General features: G+C 38.7%; 1 protein-coding gene across 4 annotated transcripts in view; it reads right to left on the bottom strand.

Annotated features, from left to right (window-relative positions):
• gol (goliath) overlaps positions 1-18,368 on the bottom strand; it is a 100,079-nt gene that overhangs the window by 32,882 nt on the left and 48,829 nt on the right. For all 4 annotated transcript variants that reach the window (XM_069506245.1, XM_034980778.2, XM_034980779.2 and 1 more), the window contains one exon: positions 8,782-9,466. In XM_069506245.1, the coding sequence (XP_069362346.1) occupies positions 8,782-9,066 (285 nt within the window). In that variant the 5' untranslated portion in view covers positions 9,067-9,466. The remainder of the gene's footprint in view (positions 1-8,781; positions 9,467-18,368) is intronic.

The following is an 18,368-nucleotide window of genomic DNA, read 5'->3' as shown; positions in this document are numbered from 1 at the left end:
CAGAACGAACGAAGAGAATAATAAGTTAACTCGTTGTTTCGAATTTTATTAAAGCGTTTCCGTTATTATTGACCCCAAAAGAACTGACTAATTTGAAACCGAATGCTAAGTAACCGTGACTTACCGTTTCTTTGGAAAACATCAAAACATTAGTATAACATTAAAACAGCTGTTTACGTATACGTTGTACGGTTAATATAACAATATTAACGTTTGAGTCACCTATACGTATCGTATGTACTAAGACGCCAATATTACTAACAATACAATATCACAATGATCACAATGAAATAAATGTCTTATTGTATCGTAATATCGTTAATATTGGCATGCCATAAAATTGGTGAGTGCCCTATTTATTATTATAGGTTGCACAGGTAATATGAGTATAGACGGTGCCAACTGCCATTTGTTATTGTGATCGAAAACAATTCAATTACAGCGATAGGGAGCGATAATTTGTTAGCGGGCATGCGTGCACAGGCGTATATAACAACGTCTATTATTGTACTGCAACTACACGGTACATATATACTATGACTTATTTTGTAGAGACTAAAGAGACAGAAATCTTCGTCAAATATATTATTTTAAGTATATTTTATTAAACTTATATACCTAAGTTTAAAATTGATTGTAACATTGACCTTAGTATGCAGTAAGTATTTTAATTATTTCAACGCATCAAACTCAAATTATTTATTCAGAATTGGTAAAATTTTTCGCTTCCTGATTGTCAAAAAAATGTTTATTTGTAAGATGATATGATATAGTGGTGATAATTAATACGTACTTAAAACTAAAGCTACGAGGGTTCCAAACGCGCCCAGGTCTGAGAAGAGAAAATAGCCCTAGACAGACAACATGAGGTACGGAAACCTAAAAAGGAGAAAGTTGGAACACAACAACTGAGACGTATAGCTCGAAATAATTTGGCATAGTAACACAATTACCTATTTGGGCAGATAACAAAAGATACAACGGCTCTCTTCATGCGATACTATATTGGCAAGTATAAACATAGGGCGACTAACGAAAAACAACTTACTAAAAAAGTAAAGGCTTGGACACAAAACAACGATCGACCATACTGTGTCCTATCACGGCTCCTAAAAGTTGTATGAATTATTATAGTAATCATCGTTTGTTTGATAGAAGATTTAGGGCAGAGGGAACTAGAGTGAGGGTCCTCTCGGTTTGATCCTGAATCGACGATATGTCTAATTAGGCTATGCTAATGTGAAATCATAGAAAAATAGGGCTAAGTATCTGCATCAAATGTACTGTGCCTAATCACGAAACATGAAAGAGAGTGGATTGACCCCGTCTTAATTTAGAATGCCAATTGAGATTGTTTGTGTGAACCGACGACCAACGCGACGGAGTTAATGAAAAGAGCAGTTTAAATTGTTCTCAAGTTAATAATAGACCAACAGCTGTTTCAATATGGGATTTGCTAAGAGTACAGACAAGAGTAAGCCCGCACTGCACAATCTCGTCGCGCGACTTTTCTCACAGAATCTTGTGGCATAAGAAAATAAACATAAAGCCATACGCACTCGCGAAACTTCGATAACAAAATCGGATTTTTGCTACAAAAACAAAAAGAATCCACCGCCCCGCGGCGCCATTTAAATTAGCGCTCAAATTCACGAATGTTCGGAAAATGAAATGAATTGAAAATAACATATTGGCTAGAAACTTTCTACCCAGCCCAAAATATATTCTTTTCATTTCATTTTAATGGAAACTGACGAAACTACGAGATATTTTATTCGCCGCGCATGTTAGATAAAATTCAGTAGGTTTGCGGAATATAAGCTGCTAGATCTCGCAGATTTATTTCGCAGTGCGAGATCACCCTTAGTGACCATTTATTTAACTAGTTCGGCAGGGCCAGTTGCATATCAGACAGTTATAGTTCGTTTACCATTAAAATAAAATTTGATCACCACCAAAAGCAAAGTGGTCTATTACCAACGAAGTCTTGGAAAATTAGCTTTATAATAGGTCACTTGCTGTAACGGTGTTATATATCCATTTTTAAAAGCAATTAAATATCACTTTCTTTGAAGGTGAAGAAAAATATCGTGAGGAAACCTGTATGCCTGAGTTCACCATAATGTTAAGGTGTGTGAAGTCTGCCAATCCGCAATTGCCAGCTGGTAGACTATCTAAAATTCTAAAGCCTTCTTATTCTGAAGAGGCCATGATCAGTGTTAGGCCGGCGGCGATGAGTTGAGATGATAAGGATGATATCATTTTTTTATTCAGATCCAGGTAAGCCCATGACTGCAATCTCACCTGGTGGTAAGTGATGATGCAGTTTAAGATGGAAGCGGGCTCACCTGGAAGGGGTATGGGTACGGCCGAAGCCTTCCACCAGACCAGACCAGAATTTTAGAAATTATAAAATTCTAAACCCTGCCAGGATTCGAAGCCGGGACCTCCCAGTAATAACACCACAGTAAGTGGTAAGCATACCACTGCGCCAGGAAGGTTGCCGGGGGTCATGATGATATTTAGGTATCAAACTTAAAACTTCTGAAAGACTTTGAAATGAGGCCGAGTCATTAGTTCGCGCGAGATCGTAACTAAGAAGGTAACAAGTTACAAGTTACTGGAAAGGGCATAATGTTATCACACACTGATACTCGTGTATTGCCTTTCACTACTATTGCTTAATATAGTAACCCACTAAAAGCGAGTTTCTCGTTATGCCCTTTGACGGTTAAATAATTGAGGCGGTGTCTTGACTTGACCTATTGCTGGCATCTAAGGGCTACGACGAAACAGAAAATATTAAAACAAATAAATGGTCAAGTGCGAGGAGGATTCGCACACAAAGGGTTCCGCACCGAGACGTACAAGAAACATGTAACACTTTTTTTATTTTTTTTCACGGGGTCATTTAAAAAAAATATTATTTGTTGTTTAGCGGCAATAAAAATACACATTCTGACTCTAGTTATTACGGTTCTCATGAGATACATCCCGCGACGGACGGGCAGACGGATGGACGGACAGCGGAGGCTTGATAATAGAATAGGGGTTCCTTCGGGTGCGGCACCCTAAATAATCAAGGAATTCAACGTCTTTATCACCCTCCCGCAAACCGCACCCTACGCCACAAACCGTCTCAGTCAAACGGGTATTAGTTTGTTACACCCACATTGGGTGTAACAAACAAACATTGGCAAAAACGAAGACAGGTGATAATGTCTACTGACGATTACTGATATTTTGATACCACAAAAAACGTGAAAAAAATAAAAAATCCTATATTTTGTAAAAGTTCACGATATATTATATTGCAAATAAAACATCTGACTGACGCTAGAGGTCAACGAACGTTGCTTAAGTAGGCTACTCGGAATCAATGCCGCGTCGTAGGTGAGACATTGACCCGAGTTTTGCGGGTTTAAAAAATACTAAATCACTAAAACTACAAAATGAGGCAAATGGTTATTGGTATTGGATTGTGTACAATAACGCTAAGTTTTTGCTAGCGTTCTCGTTACACCCGGTATATTTAAATAACGTTGTTATCAGGTACCGTGAAATCGATTGTTTTAAGTCTTTCAATTTAAATTTTGGTAACAATTGATTTTTAAAACAATATGCGATTGTTCCGAAATAATAATTAAATACACATTGATATGAATAAGTATTGAAAGAATAAGGTGACATGAAAGCATGCTCAAAACAATTACGGTTTTTACGGTTCCGTACCCGAAACGAAGATGCCAAATTTCAAAATGGCCGCCATGCAAATCCATATCCATACTAATATTATAAATACGAAAATTTGTCTGTCTGTCTGTCTGCTAGCCTTTCACGCCCCATCCGTTCAACCGATGTTGACGAAAATTAGTACAGCGATATCTTGCATCCCCGGGAAGGACATAGACACCGGAAAATCAAAGAGTTCCCACGGGATTTTTAAAAACCTAAATCCACGCGGACGTAGTCGCGGGCATTATCTAGTTAAATATAAAATAAAAAGCAGGTACATAGTGGTATATCTGGTACAGAACCCTTCTCGCACTTGACCCGTTTTTTCATCGCCAAGGGTTGCAATAGCCACAAGAAAGATACTCTGCTCGGGCTATATTGAGAAACTCGAAACAACTTTATAAGGATAAAAACAAGATAGGTTCGTGATTAAGTAAGTTGCAATTAAAAGTTTACGTCATGGACTAAGAGCCCGGGAAGGCCAGACTTTTGTTATTTTATAAAAGCTGAAAGTTTCTCTGCGTATTGTCTCTAACACAGGGAGGAACGATCAGCGACTATGAAGTTTGGATCATGGTGACTTTGGGAGATAACAGGCAACAAAAGTGTAAAAAGTCTTAGTCAAATTATAAAGTGTAATTTTTCTATATTTTCTATGTAATAGTATTAGGAATAAAATAGAATAGATTTTTGTTCAAGTAAACTTTTACAAGTGCTTTTGAATCGTCAACTAGTTTAATTAACCACTGGTTCGGAATGCCGTTCCTACCGAGAAGAATCACGCACCGAGGGTGTCTGGCGGGGGTTCCAATGGTAACTCCCGCCAGACACCCTTAAACCTTAATAAATTGTTAAACTTTCAGCTTTTATAAAACAGCGAAGGTCTGGCCCTCCCGGGCTCTCTCTCTGTCATGCCATGACCCAAACAAAAATAAAACAACTGATGAACAATCTCGATTACGTTAAGTTTTATCTTTATCTTTAAAAGATACGAATCTAAATTTAAGATGAAATCGTTGTGAAAGTTTCAAGCTAGGTATTCAAGTTTCAACATAATCATCAGAATACACTGATAACACTCATATTAATAATCAGTTCTAATTATATTTTAATGCTTTGTCTCAATACTCAATTAGCTTTACGGTTTATGGGAATAGGGATGCCGGATGATGACTACTAGTCAAATCAGCAACTTTTTATCAAACGTCAAAACGCTCGCTTAGTTAGGGAGCTTGCTGCTTGTATGAAATACACAGATGTGATGTCATACACATTCGTCGTCAAATAAAATACCTACTAAAATTTTGATTTATAAGGTATTACTTAGAACATTAATTAATTCATCATCAGAAGAAGGCCGACTATGTTTTTTCATTAATTAAGACCTATTTAATACATAACTAATAAAAATTATGATGAGACGAAATGAAATTCTTACTTAATCAAACATCAGTTAATCTTCTATTTAATATATTCAACTTATTATTAATTCTAACCTCTTGCATATATAATAATAATTGACTCTTAACAACTATGATTAAGTATCATAATTAATATTCTATTTTATATTTTATTTTTGGTAAATTTAAACAACAAACCTACAAAATATCTTTCGAGCTTGTTAGATATTGAGAAATTATGATAGGTACCTACTACTGTATTGATTTGTAGTGGATTTTATTATTTACTAGAATACCACAAATAAATAACATAATGTACTTTGAAAAAATTGTAAGCCTTCTTTAAATCGGACCAATTTACCTAAATCATTATAAGTAATATGTATAACTATAATATAATTATTTTTCTTTTACTTTTCATTCCATTTTAAAGCCATCATAATTATCATTAGTAGTCAAGAATAACCTTGGTATTACATATTATACATCTAAACAAGAAAAATATATACACCGCTTTTTAATTACCAAAAAACCGAATTGTAACTTTTATAAGTCAGTAGAAGTATGGAAATTAAGTAATTACCTCGATAAGTATAATTTACTTCATAAAAAATTTATTTAATATAATAGAAAAGTTTTTAAATTGATTTACCACTATTTCCTAAACCAGTTCTCACCTATTGCTACGTTATCACGGAAACCCGTTTCTTAAATTATTATTATGTACATAATAACAGCATTTATTTATAGAGAATAATCTTGTTTAGAGAATCTAAATTAATATAATTACCGGCGAATGTTTATCCGTAGGTGGACCCGGCAACAACGATGCCAAGACAATATTAGTTCTATCAAAGAACAGGGTACCTATAATACGCGTCAGCCGTCAGGTCGAGATGTAATCGGGGAAGTCCCGCTAATATTACTAGCTTATTCCCGCGACTACGAACGCGTGGACTATACAAATGGCAACCCCCCATTTTACCCCTTTAGGGGTACAATTTTCAAAAATCCTTTATTATCGGATGTCTAAGCCATAATAGCTATCTGCATGCCAAATTTCAGCACGATCCGTCCAGTAGTTTGAGCTGTGCGTTGATAGATCGATCAGTCAGTCAGTCAGTCAGTTTTCCTTATAGTTTTAGTAAGTAAGAAAATAATTACTTTCACAATCATGTCACTTCTATTTGACCACTAATTTATAAATGCAAAAGTGTTTGTTTGTCCGTCAATCACGCGCCGCAACGGAGGAGTTCAAGATCTGGAGAGTGACACAGGCTACTTTTTATCCCGAAAAATCAGAGTTCCCAGTTTTTAAAAACCTAAATCCATCCATCTATCTACCATCATCAAGTTTGAAATAAATATTTTTAGTTTGAAGTGGAAAATTGAAATAAAGGATGGAAACGCGAGCATTCGCAGGCGATTTTATTTTTTAGGATTTCTGTTTTCACGTTATTTTGATCATCAAATAACGGCGAAGTTTCTAAACTAATCTCAAGTGTTGATATCTCTTACAAAAAGAAAACTTATTTATATAAGTACTATTGTATAGAGAATTCTCAACAATTTTACAAAAACAATTTATTATTAGAACAAATAAAATCGGACATTCACGGAGTAGTGATTGAAAACAGGTATGAGTCAAAAGTAACTTATTACTATAGCATTTTAGCGGTGATAGCCTAGCGGTTAAGATGTAAGTCTTCTATTCCGAAGGTCGGGGGTTCGAACCTCTAACTTTTCAGAGTTATGTGCGTCTTAAACAATTAAATATTACTTGCATTAACATTGAAGGAAAACAACGCGACGTGAGGAAACCTGCAATCTGCATGCCTGAAAGTTATTCATAATGTTCTCAAAGGTGTGTGTAATCTGCCAATCCGGATTCGACCTTCTTAGACAGGAGAGCGGTGCAGTTGTAAGCCGGCATTCCAATCCAATCCAATCCATCAGCCTGTTTGCGTCCACTGCTGGACATAGGCCTTTCCAAGAGCGCGCCACCAAACACGGTCCTCCGCCTTCCTCATCCAACCGCTCCCCACCACCTTCTTCAGGTCATCGGTCCAGCGGGCGGGGGGTCGTCCTACACTGCGCTTACCGGTACGCGGTCTCCACTCCAGAACACGTCTGCCCCATCGGCCATCGGTTCTGCGACAGACATGGCCTGCCCATTGCCACTTCAGCGCGCTAATCCTTTGAGCTATGTCGGTCGCTTTTGTTCTTCTGCGAATTTCCTCGTTCCGGATTTTATCCCTGAGAGTGATACCCAACATAGCTCGCTCCATAGCACGCTGAGCGACTTTTAGTTGAAGCCGGCAATGGGTTGTTCATAATGATGATAATGATAGCATTTTATTGTTCAATTTTATCCTGGCACAGTAGTTTACACACATACAAGTTTACAGAATCCCTGGGGCGATGCCAAATTCGCGAGATCGTTGACATTGGACTGTGATATCAAATTAGCGTACAAACAATACAGATAAGTATAATACCTATTTGTGAAACTACAAGTTTATTTCCGCCACTTTGTGGATTAAGGTTTTTAAAGTTCTTTAAAATTTCTCATAGTCCTTCCTTGGGGATACCTTTGGTTAAACTCCGTGGTTATCCTTAACTTAAAAACAGATCGATAAAATCTAGCACGGACACACCATACACGTAACCTTTAAATATGGCGCTAACGAACGTAAGTAAAGAAAAAGCGTTGATTCAGCATCTATTAGCGCTAACGTTCGTTAAAAAGTTACGTTCACGTTAACCAGTGCTGGCGTCATTGGTGATCGTCAAATCAGTTCGTAACTTCATACTTCTTACAAACGGAATATTTTATTTACAAATTATAATGGAATCAAAGCTTTTAATGGTAGTTTTTTTGAAGATGAAAGAGAATTTGTAAGAAAGAAAAAGTGTTTAAAATGCGAAGTAGCAATATTAATAACTATGTATATAATTTAATATACTTAAAATGAAATAAAAAAAGGATACGGAGAAGTAAGTTAATTTTTAGGGTTAGTTTCGCCACCAAAATAACAATGACGAACAGTTTTTTGTACAATGAAGCAACGCACTTAAATTAACAGATGTTAAAGTTCGTCTACGTCTGTTAAATTTTAACGAACGTATCTTACGAAGACCAATGGTTTGAAACAACCGGCCCTATGTATGCGATGTTCTATTAAATACTGGAGTGTGACGTCACGTAATAATGACGTACTTTTTTAATTATTCTATAATTTTAAATGGTTATTATTACATTACATTATAACAAAGGACGTGGATTTTACGTATTTTGAAAGACCCTCTATTAATAATCACTGAGAAATAATTTATTTTTGATGTACTTAGTCAAATACCCAATTGCGTAGTGCGTACTATCGGCTATCTAACTGGCGATTTTACCCTACGGAGTATGAAATAACGATCCTATAACTCAGAAACATACTTAATAGGTAGGTATATATCTACCTATACCTAGTTAAAAGATAATTACCTGCATGCTCAAAACCGACAGTCGACAACAAGGATGTGACGTGACAATCAAAACAGACACATGAATGATAATTTGCCCAAGTTATCAGCTGTTTCGTGAATAATAATCTTAATTCCTGTATTAGGAGATAACAATACAAATAAGGCTTACCTCTGACGTCTCTGTGTAGACTTCCCCGTGCTCATCCTTATACGTGATGTTTATACTGGCTACAGTGTAGGTATCACTGCCGAATCTCTCCTCCGAAGGTCCGTACCTCACGGACTCTAGCTCGCTGCCCGGCGTGTGACACCCCACTATGCTGACGAACCATCCCAGTGCTGCCAACCCCGACCACAGATCTTCCACGCGCATTTTAAAAGCACATTCGATATCCGAAGATTTAAAAAGCACAACACACGCACACACCCTCAATATATTGATTATGTTACACATACACACACTGGCACTCGTTACTCGTACAAAAACACGTCGTGTTACGGCTACACTCTTTCGCGGTATGCCGTTACGAAAAATTTAAACACGTTATCAATAAATATTATCTATTGGGTATTCAGTCGCAACGAATTTTCGTTAACAACGTAACACTTTATCGTTTTATCACCGCGGAATTCGATACTGGCTTGCAAGAAAAATAATTTGATGACTCCAATATCGCTAAGTTTTCTTCTTATACTTTCGCTGGCGCGTGTTTGTTTTTCGTTTTGTGAGCGAGAGTTTTCGTCATAACAACATCGGTGAGGCAGCCTCTCGCATGAAGACGCTAGATCAGTTCAGTAACTTCGTAGTCCACTGCTGCTCCATACCCGGCGAGGACTTTGACTGCAGCCGGCAACTGTAACAATGGATAACGTCATATTAATTTATTATCAAGTATCATTTTCCAATTTAATTAAAAACATCCTTAGTAAATGTAGGTGACTTTAACATCGATGTTTTTAATCTATGTAAGTAGGTAAGGTAAGGTGCCTTTGTCACTTAATATCATTATAATATGAAATTATTTTAGCGTTTAAACTATCGTGAGTGATTTCCATTATAACTAAACACGTGAGTAAAGCCGGGTGTGAGATATGTATAATACATTGACTTATATATTACTTCGTAAGGACAGGGCCATTGAACAAGCAAAATGGCACCGACTCGTTGGTCCTAAAATGTTTATTTAGCACCAATGCAACCTCAGTGACGTCTGGATTTCAAACGGGTCGTTCATATAGTGTCTAAGAGGTGGCGCTGATTTATTTGGTTCCAAAACCGTGAAAAATTTTGTTCGCTTGGGCATATCTTGTCGTTTATATCGATGGTATAATATGAAATTATGTAAAACTTCTGTCAGGAGAGGATGGAGACTCCAATGCACATCCTTTGTGATTAACAAGCCTTGATTCATATACAGTACGCGGCAGAAAGTAATGTACATCGACATTTAGAAGGAGATAGCAGATTTGTAGAGCGTTGTCTCTGTCATTGAGTCCGACAAAACGTCATACAGGTATGAGTGACAGAGACAACGCTCTACAAAGCAGATATGTAATTCTAAAGGCCGATGTACATTACTTTCTGCCGCGTATGTACATTGTACATAATATTATCGTGTTTCATATTTGATAGTTTAGACTTTAGGCCTAATTTATTTTGTGTGTTTATGTAACTCTTGTAGTTTCTGTGTACTCCAGAGTAACAAGTAAAGATAATGGTGATAAAATGAAGATAAATAAGATAATACTTTTATATTGGCTTTTGCCTGCGACTACGTCCGCAGTGCATATATATTATATAATTTACTAGATGATGCCCGCGACTTCATCCGCGTGGATTTAGGTTTTTCAAAATCCCGTGGGAACTCTTTGATTTTCCGGGATAAAAAGTAGCCTATGTCCTTCCCCGGGATACAAGCTATATCTGTACCCAATTTCGTCGAAATCAGTTGAACGAATGGGCCGTGAAAGGCTAGTAGACAGACGGACGGACGGACGGACGGACGGACGGACGGACAACAAACCTTTGAGCATTTCGGCAATGAAAGTGTATGAATTTGTTAGTGATTCTCTCAAATTGTTTTTGATTTTAATGAGGAAGTTTCTAGCCAACGTTCGATAACATTTTCATAGATGATCTATCATGATCTATGCTTATGTTTAGGTCGTGTCAATCAATGACATAGATGAAGAGCCCTTTACAAAATATGTCAGATTAAGAACAAAAAAAACAGACAGATAGAACACACTTTCGCATTTAATAGTATCTATTAAACGATTGTTCTATAATATCTTGAAACCCTGAAACTTCAATTAATTTATTGCTTACATTCTGTAAAACGATCATTTTAGTTTTTTTTCGCTAACATATTAATGTGATGAATATCAGAAATCATCTTGGAAACGTTAACATTATCAGAAAGTAATAAACAATTCGTTAAAGTAGGTTATTCATACCTAAACAAATGTAAGGTCATTGACTTACGGCCGTTGACCGCAAATCTATAAAAAAATTTAATAATGCTGGTGAATCATAAAATTGTGATAAGGTTTTCTATTTAACGAGACCGGACGATAAGAAAATTAGTTCCAATTTCGAGTTCTTAGGAAAGTACGTATGGTGTTCTTATTGTTTTTTGCAGATTTTTTGTAGTCAAAATAATTTATTTATAAACTTACAATAAAACTAAATTTTAACATAAATATAGAAAAAATCAAATATAATAAATTTATAATTTTTCATATAATTATTTATGTTTTAATTTCAGGAAAGTCGTGAAACCTTTGCTTATTTTTAACTTTTTAGTTACCTGTCTACCTATTACCTACTGTTATCTTTAAATGCGATATTATGGCGAATGTGATTCAAAAATAAGTTGAGATAAATCTGTCGAGTTTGTCTAAACTTCTCAATGATTTTATGGGTTATTATCGGGTTTTATTTCTTTGTTTTGTTTTCGATATCACGTGGAGGCCTGCCGCCGTAGCTTGACAGTAATAATAATAAATAAATAAAAATCTTTTTTATTCCTATAAACTTTTACAAGTACTTACGAATAGTCGGATGCATCTTCCAATAAAATTATAGTGTGGTGATCGCAATCACCTCTTTAACTATCGGGATTCGGCAAATGATTCGTGCACATTCGCGCTAACCCAAAATGGTTGGCGCGAATACCTATAAGTTTTTAAAATTCTTTGTTATTTCTGGATATGATATATTTAATACTTGCTTCCCACTGTGCGTGATATTGTAGACGGACGTGGAGCAGCCTGCACTGACGCACCATGGGAAGAGTGTCGTCCGTGGTAACGCAGACACGTCGTCATAGTCGTCCGAGCCTTTAGCGCGGTGCGTGGCTGTCCGTGGTCGTCAGCCGTGCGTGATAATCCGCACAATCACGCACCGTGGGAATCAGGCCAGTGCAGCGGGCTGATTCGCTAACATAGCCATCGAGCTCATTTTTTATTTTTTTTTAATTTATTTATCACCGACAACTTCCATACATAAAAGACCGCACACTTAAATACATACAATAAACAGTATGGTCGTCAATTACAGGTGAAACTTTACTTATAAACTAACATGCACTAACTTACAGACTAACAGATTAAAGTATAGATTAACTTAATAACAGACAGACTTAATAACGTACAGAGTAACTTGACAGATTAACAGTAGGTAAAAATAAAATAGTTAAATATGTACAGGAATTTAAATTTAAAGAAAAATATAGATATACCTACTTAACAAAATATAACTAACAAAATATCCACGATATGACATTGGTTGGTTCTGCATTGCTGTTTCATTAAGTGAAATTAAAATATTTTTTTCTTAGAAAACCTTCAATGGATTAAAAATAAATGTCAAATGAGCTCAGTGGCTATCATTCAGTGTTAGACACTGAGTTAGCGAATCAGTAGGCTGGGCGGACTATGCGCTAATGTCGTCTGCTAGCAAGTTGATTTGCCAAACTTATTAAAAAAATTCGCCAAACACAAAACATTCGCCGCATTCCGAATAGTGTGGCCAGTTGATTATCTGAATGCCGAACTATCGACACTCTCCCACTATTGGGTTAAATTAATTGTTGCATCAAAAATACTATAAATTCAGCCAATCACCATAATAGGGTATTGGACTGTAGTAATAAAATGAAGTGATTTTTTGTATATTGGTAGTTTCATCATGATCAACCCATCGCCGGCTCACTACAGAGCACGGGTCTCCTCTCAGAGTGAGAAGGGTTTTGGCCATAGTCTACCACGCTGGCCATGTGCGGATTGGTAGACTATTGGTAGTTTATGGGGCTAAATTCACTATTAAAGGACAATGTCACAAAGTTTCTCACTTTGTGACATAAAAAATTAGATTCCAACTCCTCTATCCTGATGCTGCACGGGACCTGACCACCAAGACTGATGGGATTTAGAAACTGTCGGTTATAAATTGATATTGAGTTACCTAACAAGTAGGTACCAAGTAAAGACTTTTTGAACTCGAGGACCAACTCTTCAGCCCTGATGCTATAAGGAATTGCATTCCTAAATCCCACGGGATTTTTAAAGAATCATGCGTGGTTTACATGTTTTACGAAATTTGGTAGGTAAGTACCTACTGCATCCTTGCATCTCCGGGTTACTATGGATAGGCTACTTTTTATCCTGGAAAATCAAAAGTTCCCACGGGATTTGTAGAAACCTAAAAGCGGGCAAAGCCGCGGGGGTCAGGTAGTGTGATAATACCAACTTTCATGCTGGTCAGATTCTCTAAAGGTACCTACAGATGTTTCAAAATCACTATCAAGTATCAGCCTTGCGTTGGAAGTTGGAACGCTATGCTGCAATACGATTTCTACACTTATTTTTTCAAATAACGTGTAACATCACGACTTGATGACTGATGACGAAAAGTCACGATGTAATAATTAATTCATTGTTATTAAGTTATTATCATTGTTTTTTAGGGTTCCGTACCTCAAAAGGAAAAACGGAACCCTTAGAGGATCACTTTGTTGTCTGTCTGTCTGTCTGTCAAGAAACCCACAGGGTACTTCCCGTTGACCTAGAATCATGAAATTTGGCAGGTAGGTAGATCTTATAGCTGACATTTGGGGAAAAATCTGAAAACCGTGAATTTAGGGTTAGAGCACACAAAAAAAATTAAATTGTGGTCATGAACTAATAATTAGTATTTTCAACTTTCGAAGTGAGATAACTATATAAGTGGGGTATCATATGAAAGGTCTTCACTTGTACATTCTAAAACAGATTTTTATTTATTTTTATGCATCATAGTTTTTGAATTATCGTGCAAAATGTCGAAAAAATACGACTGTAGTACGGATCCCTCATTGCGCGGGCCTGACTCGCACTTGACCGGTTTTTTATCATTGACTGATGAGTGATAACAGAAATTTCATGGAGGAATTACGTCGTAAATCTGAATTTTTAAAAAATGCATTTATATACGTAGTGAGTAGAGCTTAATTTTTTTTCAATTTCATGATTTCAATTCGTAAGAGATGAAGGCTACAGACTATAAAAGATAGTAATACGAATATAACATTATACGTGATAGATAGATATGTGTAAGTAGCTAAAAATCGGCGACAGGCCGCTTGTAGGTCATTGAACTATTTTATTTGCTGTAGGTAGGTACTGATATCAAATAACAGCAGATAGCATTTTTATTAACTTAACTAGCTTAATTTTTACTAACTTAAATAGATTTCTGAGCCGATTTGCGTAACATGTTCTGCGTGTGGTTCAGAAATCTCGGAGATTTCAGCGTATATAGGTAGAAAAACACAACTTCCCGCCTATGTTACTCCCTGGTTAATTATCTACTTGTCTGTGAAAGTCGAGTCAAAATAGGTTCAGCCGTTCCGAAGATTACCCCGTTCAAACAGACAGACAGACGTCCACAGGCTGATGATGATGATGATGATATATAGATAGTATAGATTATAATTCTATGGTCACGAACGGTGCCATTATGTTTGTTAGTGGTAAATAGTATTTACCTACAATGCATCAGCTTGTTTCAGTGATTTGTGGGCGCCACAATGCCAATCACTTTTATACGTGAGAAAATTCTCACCTACATGTTACATGGTTCATAACAAGACCCACTTCACATCGACCGTCCAAAATTAGGTCACAGTTAGTCATGACCGTGGGTTTAAGATAGCTAAACTAGTGTGCGAAGACTTTATCAAAACATTGAATACAATATAATTATTATGGTATCCATTCAAATATTCAAAAACATTCCGAGACAATTTTTATATCAGGTAACGAAAATTTACTTGAAAAACTTCACCCGATAATATTACGAGTCTCCACCATAAATATATGTACACATTTGAAGCAGTTTCAAATAAGTGGTAATAAAAATATTACATTCTATAATATGAAAATGAATCACCGAATGTGTTGCTCATCACAAATCTCGAGAACCGCTGAACCGATTTCGCAATTTTTTTTATATAATATTCCTTGAAGTACGAAGATGGTTCTTAAATAAATAAAATAATAAATAAATGGATGGATGGAATAAGATGGTTCTTACGGAGAGAAAATTTAATTTAACCTCCCCCTCAATTTTCTAAACTCCACCCGAGCGAAGCCGGGGTAGGTCAGCTAGTTCAGCGATTCCCAATTGGTGGTCCGCGGAACCCTGGGGTTCCGGGGAAGGGTCACATGGGTTCCACGGTCTGTCCGAGAGTTACCTAAATAAAACGTTTGTGGAAAACGCTCATAACCACGCCGCACCGTCACGCCTACACGGCACGCACCATCACGCCTACACGGCACGCACCGTCACGCCTACACGGCACGCACCATCACGCCTACACGGCACGCACCGTCACGCCTACACGGCACGCACCGTCACGCCTACACGGCAAGCACCGTCACGCCTACACGGCACGCACCGTCACGCCTACACGGCAAGCACCGTCACGCCTACACGGCACGCACCGTCACGCCTACACGGCAATCACCGTCACGCCTACACGGCACGCACCGTCACGCCTACACGGCACGCACCATCACGCCTACACGGCACGCACCGTCACGCCTACACGGCACGCACCGTCACGCCTACACGGCAAGCACCGTCACGCCTACACGGCACGCACCGTCACGCCTACACGGCAAGCACCGTCACGCCTACACGGCACGCACCGTCACGCCTACACGGCAATCACCGTCACGCCTACACGGCACGCACCGTCACGCCTACACGGCAAGCACCGTCACGCCTACACGGCAAGCACCGTCACGCCTACACGGCACGCACCGTCACGCCTACACGGCACGCACCGTCACGCCTACACGGCAAGCACCGTCACGCCTACACGGCACGCACCGTCACGCCTACACGGCACGCACCGTCACGCCTACACGGCAAGCACCGTCACGCCTACACGGCACGCACCGTCACGCCTACACGGCAAGCACCGTCACGCCTACACGGCACGCACCGTCACGCCTACACGGTAAGCACCGTCACGCCTACACGGCACGCACCGTCACGCCTACACGGCAAGCACCGTCACGCCTACACGGCACGCACCGTCACGCCTACACGGCAGTCGATGGAAGCTACCCGGTAGGTATAGGGACAACCCTCCACCTCCCATGGCCCCACCAACCTCTCGGTTATATGGGCCGAATCGCGGGAGGGCGCCCGTTCGGTACTTGCTCTTGGCATTTTCCCGGGGCGCCTTCTTGACTCCCTACAAATTATTTTGTCTCTTCCTTGTCCCTTATGCTCACTCTCCCCCCTTGGGGGCTAGACGTCACTAATACAGCTGTGATCTCCGCTGCTGCTCCTCCGTGGTGCCGGCCTGGCACCTGTACGCTCCGAGCTGCTTCGCCTCTTATGCCAATGGTGCGCAAATTCCCGTAGCCGGTTGTAGTTCCCCGCCGATGAGACGAGGTCCGTGTAGAAGACCGGCCCCGCTTCCCCGCGTACGATCCCATCCAACATCGTCACTCGCAAGTCCTCATAAAGGGGACACTCCCACAGCACATGGTGCCTATCCTCGTCGCCAAAGCCGCACTCGCACGCCGGGCTCTCGCACAACGTCATCCTATGCAGGCGCGCCCGGAAACAGCCGTGTCCGATGAGGATCTGTGAGGTCTCGTAGTCCGGCGCGACCCAGGTGGCCCCGAGCCTGCCGGATACGTCTGGGAAAAAGCGTCGCAATTCGTCACCCCAAATCTCCGCAGACCACCGCTCCTGCCACATCGCAATCACATCCGACCCGATATCCCGCTTGCGTCTGCTCAACTCCTTCTTGGGCACGGACTGGCGCAGGTACATACCAGGACATACCCGGTAGGTATACTCCTAATCGGTTTCTACACAACATCTTACTGGGAACTTTCAATCGCTTGGCGTTACGTCTGTAGCGGTAGGATAGGGGTAACTAGCCGCCGCCGAAGCCTCAAATCGAACCGGGACCTCCAACTTCTAATACAACAGTGCACGCACTGCGCCACGGAGGTAATTAACGTCATAGTAATTCTATGTCACAATAATAATGTTTTGCATCGGGCGCAACACAAAACTTTCTCTGTGCCATTTGAAAGTATTTTGATAGGAATGTCTTTGAAAATCCCTTAAGTCTCCCGAGTTTATATTTGCTACAGCGATATTTTGAAAATGTATTATTTCAGCCATCTTTTTTTTTTTTTTAAACATATTTTCTGTAATAAAATGTTTTGCAATACTTATAATAATAATTATTATTTATCAATATCAAAATAACCAGCTAGGGTTCCGCCAAAAAAATATGATCAATTAGGGTTCCATGGCTAAATAAAATTGGGAACCGCTGAGCTAGTTGATAATAATTACTTGGTTAACATTAATTTTAGGCCCGTAAATTGTTTGGTTCATAGTTTTAGTGTAACCAAACCAGCACTTTTCCGCTGAGAGATTTATATGAAGGCATAGCAGTACATTTAAATCTTTCATTAGGGTTCCGTAGCCGAATGGCAAAAAACGGAACCCTTATAGATTCGTCATGTCTGTTTGTCTATCTGTGTGTATGTCACAGGCACTTTTATCCGAAACCATAAGAGCTATACTGTTGAAACTTGGTAAGTAAATGTATTCTGTGAACCGTATTAAGATTTTTACACAAAAATAGAAAAAAAAACAATGAATTTTGGGGTTCCCCATACTTAGAACGGAAACTCAAATTTTTTTTTCATCAAACCCATATGTGTTTTGTTATTTATGGATAGGTCTTCATAAATGATATTGAGGTTTCTAATATCATTTTTTCTAAACTGAATAGTTTGCGCGAGAGATACTTCCAAAGTGGTAAAATGTGTGTCCCCCCCCCCCCCCCCCTGTAACTTCTAAAATAAGAGAGTGATAAAACTAAAAAAAAAAATATGATGTAGGTACATTACCTTCCTTGCAAACTTCCATCGAAAATTGGTTTGACCGAGATCTAGTAAGTAGGTTTTTATTTATCGTTGCAAAATGTCGATAAAATACGATTGTACTACGGAACCCTCAGTGCGCGAGTCTGATTCGCACTTGGCCGGTTTTTTCAGTTTAGTTTTGATACTGTACCTATACAACAGAGTTAGCACCATTACAGGTGTAAAATACAACTATTTAACTTTAAGTTTTTATGTTAGTAATTAACATGTTTGAAGTAGATTAGGGTATTTTTTGTTTCAACTCTATCAACTTCCTGAGCTGCGTTTTTCTTGTAATAAAAT

The sequence above is a fragment of the Maniola hyperantus genome, chromosome 22 (assembly GCF_902806685.2).
Source record: "Maniola hyperantus chromosome 22, iAphHyp1.2, whole genome shotgun sequence".
Lineage (NCBI taxonomy): Eukaryota > Metazoa > Arthropoda > Insecta > Lepidoptera > Nymphalidae > Maniola > Maniola hyperantus.
Note: the sequence above shows the minus strand (reverse complement) of the source record. Positions and strands in the feature narration are given on the sequence as shown.